At 53.1% G+C, this 3517-nt stretch overlaps 1 protein-coding gene across 1 annotated transcript; it reads right to left on the bottom strand.

The window, feature by feature from the left end:
- Positions 1-1059: 1059 nt before the first annotated feature.
- Positions 1060-2940, bottom strand: LOC143690683 (endogenous retrovirus group K member 113 Gag polyprotein-like). Its single transcript, XM_077168279.1, has one exon. It carries the CDS (start codon positions 2938-2940, stop codon positions 1060-1062), a length of 1881 nt encoding a protein of 626 aa, XP_077024394.1.
- Positions 2941-3517: the final 577 nt, after the last annotated feature.

Genomic DNA, 3517 nt, shown 5'->3' with positions numbered 1-3517 from the left:
GAAAGGAGGGGCAACCCCATTTGAACAGGCCCTAAGGACTCTATGCAGTTGTTGATGGCTCTCAAATCTTGTAACAATCTCCATTTGCCCGATTTCTTCTTTATAACAAACACAGGGGTGTTCCAAGGTGATGTGGAAGGGATAATGTGACCTTTTTCTAATTGCTCTGTGACGAGATGGTGTAGTGCTGAGAGTTTTTCCTTTGGTAGGGGCCACTGAGGCACCCAAACTGGAGTTTCGGTTTTCCACCGCAATCGTATAGGCGTGAGTGGGAAATTCCCCTCAGTGGCCCCTAGGAAAAACCCAGACCTCGTTTGTCGGGGTTGGACACAGTTTGTACAGGCACTGTGCGCCCTTGTAGTGAGGCTCCTAAACCCTTGCCAGGGACGTATCCCATCCCTTTCAACAGATGTTTTGAGGTTGGGGAGCAGTTACTAGTTAAGGTGACGTCCATTTGGGTAAGGACGTCTCTCCCCCATAAGGATACGGGCAGGGGTAATACATATGGTTGGAAACTGCCTTGGTGTCCTTCATCATCAGCCCAATAAAGGGCAGTTGCGCTCAACATGGGTGTCGAGACTTGACCTATGCCGTTAAGGGTTTCTTCTGCCCTGCACGTTGGCCAGGCAGAGGGCCATTCTTGCTGTCTTATGATTGACCTATCAGCCCCGGTATCTAGCAGGCCCAAAAGGGGCCTGCCTTGCACTTTAATAGTCAGCATGGGTTGGTGCTCTAAAGACATATGAAGGCCTTCAAAAATCCCCTCGGTAGATTTTTGTTCCTTTTCCGTTTTCCTCCTGTTTTTGCTCGGAAGGAGCGCGTGTAAGCTGGGAAGGAGTAAAAGTTGTGCTATTTTATCACCCTCTTCAATAACCAGGGTGCCTCGCATAGATTGAACCATGATCTGGACAGTATTTGTGGAGTTAGGGTTGATAACACCTGGCACAACTGCCAATCCTTTCAGGGTTGTGGACGCTCTTCCTAACAGGAGCCCCACAGTGCCTGGTGGCAGAGGTCCTTTAAAGGAGGTTTCTACCAACCGAACTCCTTCAGATGGGGTCAGTATGAGTGTGGAGGTGGCACAGAGGTCCAGTCCTGCTGACTCATGGGAGGCACGGACTTGGACTGGTGTTGCATCATTATATTGCCAGCAAGGGGGTCCACCGGAAAGGCGGACCCCCTCTGCCCGTTTTTTGGCGCCTGCTCCGGGCGGCCAGAGAGGCGCTTGCCGTTTGCATCAAAGGCTGATCTACAGTCCTCCGCGCGATGGGGTCCCTTACGGCAACGGCCACAGAGCTTGGCCACCTGTTGAGTGTGGGTTAGCTGGCTCATATTAGGACAATTTCTTTTAATGTGTCCTGGTTTTCCACATTGGAAACATCCTTTCTGCCTCGCTCCTGCGTTCTTAGCTTGTTCTGCATTTACTCGCAGTGAGCTAGCCAGCATGGCAGCTAGAGTTGTACTAGTTAGTGGGCTGCCAGCGTCCCTGCATAAACGAACCCAATCGGTTAGGCTTTTACCCTTGTTCTGCACTAGGATTACCTTGCAGTCTTTGTTGCATTGTTCAAATATCATTTGTTTGACTACAGTTTCTGCTATCCCTGGGTCGGTGAAAATCCTTTCTGCTGTGTTTTGCATCCTAGCTACGAACTCGACAAATGGTTCAGTGGGGCCCTGGTGTATGTTACTGAGAGATGCTTGAGCTTCTCCCTGGCTCGTTAATTTCTTCCAGGTGCCTATGAAGCAGCGGAAGATCTGCCCATAGACTTCTATAGGGAACCCTGTTTGATTTTGGGAGTGGGGCCCTTTCCCTAGGAGCATGTCTGCATTCCAGGCGCCACGTCTAACCGCGGCGTTTTTCGCGGCTTGCTCTTCAGCTAGCTCTTCAAACCAGGCCTTCCAGTCTATATACCGACCCGGTGGCAAACAAGCACGGGCTAGCTGGTATATATCTGCGGGCGTGTGGTTTAGGGTGGCAAGATTTTCAACTAAATTTAACGTAAAAGGAGCATTGGGGCCATATTGATGGACGGCTTGCCTCAATTCCCTCAGAACTTTATAATCATAGGATTCATGCTGATTACCACCTTGGGGATTGATAATAACCGGATACATTTCTGAGTCTGGTTCTGATTTAAGCGGCTGGTATCCGCCTAGAACTCCGAAAGGTCTAAAGGTAAATGAAGGGGTCCATTTCCAGAAATGCCTTTTACCACTGCTTAATGAGATGGAGTCCTGAGGGCCTGCGTACGCAGGTGGGGGATACAGCTGTGGCTGCCCCTCCCCTACCCAGCTTCCAGGGAACTCTGGGCTGTGCAAGGGCGGGCCAGTGCAGCCTGATTCGGCCACCAGGGGGAGCCCTCGGTGAGGTTTTTTGGCGGGATCGCCGTGACCACTCGCCGAAAACCGCCGCGTACTCATTGGCGGGGCAGAGGGCTGCGTGGGTGAGGCAGGGGGCTTCTCCCAATCGATCAGCGGAGGTTCGTCTACACCCTCATTCTGATCATCATCCGACTCAGAGTCAGAGGTGTCTGAACTATCGCTGGACTCTGGCCGTTTACGGATTGGCGGCTCCCCTTTACAGGAGCCATCCGCAGACAAAACTGATTGAGTTTCCCGAAGCGCGCCCCGTGCCTGCTGCAGGACGAGGGACGGGCCGAGGCCCGTGGCAGCCTCTGCCTCAAGACAAGCGCGAACAGTTTCCCAAACGGGAACTAGGATTGGGTCCAGACATAGGCCCGTCCGGCGCGCTCGGTCTATGTCGTGGCCAAGCTTTATCCAGGAGGGCAAACTAAGGCTCCCAGTCTGGGCGAACCAGGGGGCAAAAACTGTAACATCATCAAGGAACCTTAGGAGAGAACTTTTCTTAACTGAGAGGCCCCGCTGTTTCAAGAGGGTCATTAGCAGAGCTAACAGGGGTGAGCTTTCGGACTGCCCCATGATTGCAGTCGGCGCTGTCTCTTAACCACTCGGGGAGCTCTCCCGAGTCACCGGGGCTGCCTGAAAACCCGCGGCCCTTAGTTTCCACGTAAAGAAAAAGTACTTACCTCTCCGCGATGATCAGGCGCGGAAAGACAACCACAGACTCCGGAGGCACGTCCTCATCAGCTCGCGGATGCAAAGGGAGGTTCCCCGTACGGGCCACCACTTGTCCGTGTCTCCTCGCTCAACGTCGGGCCCCCGGCCGGCGGAGGGTACGACAAGAAAAGGGGGAGAGAGAAAGAGACGCAGACAAACCGGTCCTGGCGGTAGAAAACGAGTCCAGAATACGCAGCAGTTGTAAGCACAAATCTTTACTGGGTCTAAGCTTGCATTATCTATAACTTTCCCCGACCGGGTGAATACATCCCGCGGGGGAGCGACCTCTGTGCGGCCGTCAGGCACGGCTCCTTGTGGGTCGTCTCCCCGCCTCGTCCGGGTAATACCTTATATACATAATTCAAGCCCAATAGGTTGTTGCCGCGTCTAAGAGGGTGATTGGTAGATCGGGTTGGTGGGCGTGTGTGTCATACGCGGA

This window comes from Tamandua tetradactyla, chromosome 7, assembly GCF_023851605.1.
Source record: "Tamandua tetradactyla isolate mTamTet1 chromosome 7, mTamTet1.pri, whole genome shotgun sequence".
In the NCBI taxonomy this organism is placed as follows: domain Eukaryota; kingdom Metazoa; phylum Chordata; class Mammalia; order Pilosa; family Myrmecophagidae; genus Tamandua; species Tamandua tetradactyla.
Note: the sequence above shows the minus strand (reverse complement) of the source record. Positions and strands in the feature narration are given on the sequence as shown.

Bases quoted from the DNA above. Each gene is read 5' to 3' on its own strand.
- LOC143690683 (XM_077168279.1), bottom strand. From the start codon at position 2,940: ATGGGGCAGTCCGAAAGCTCACCCCTGTTAGCTCTGCTAATGACCCTC.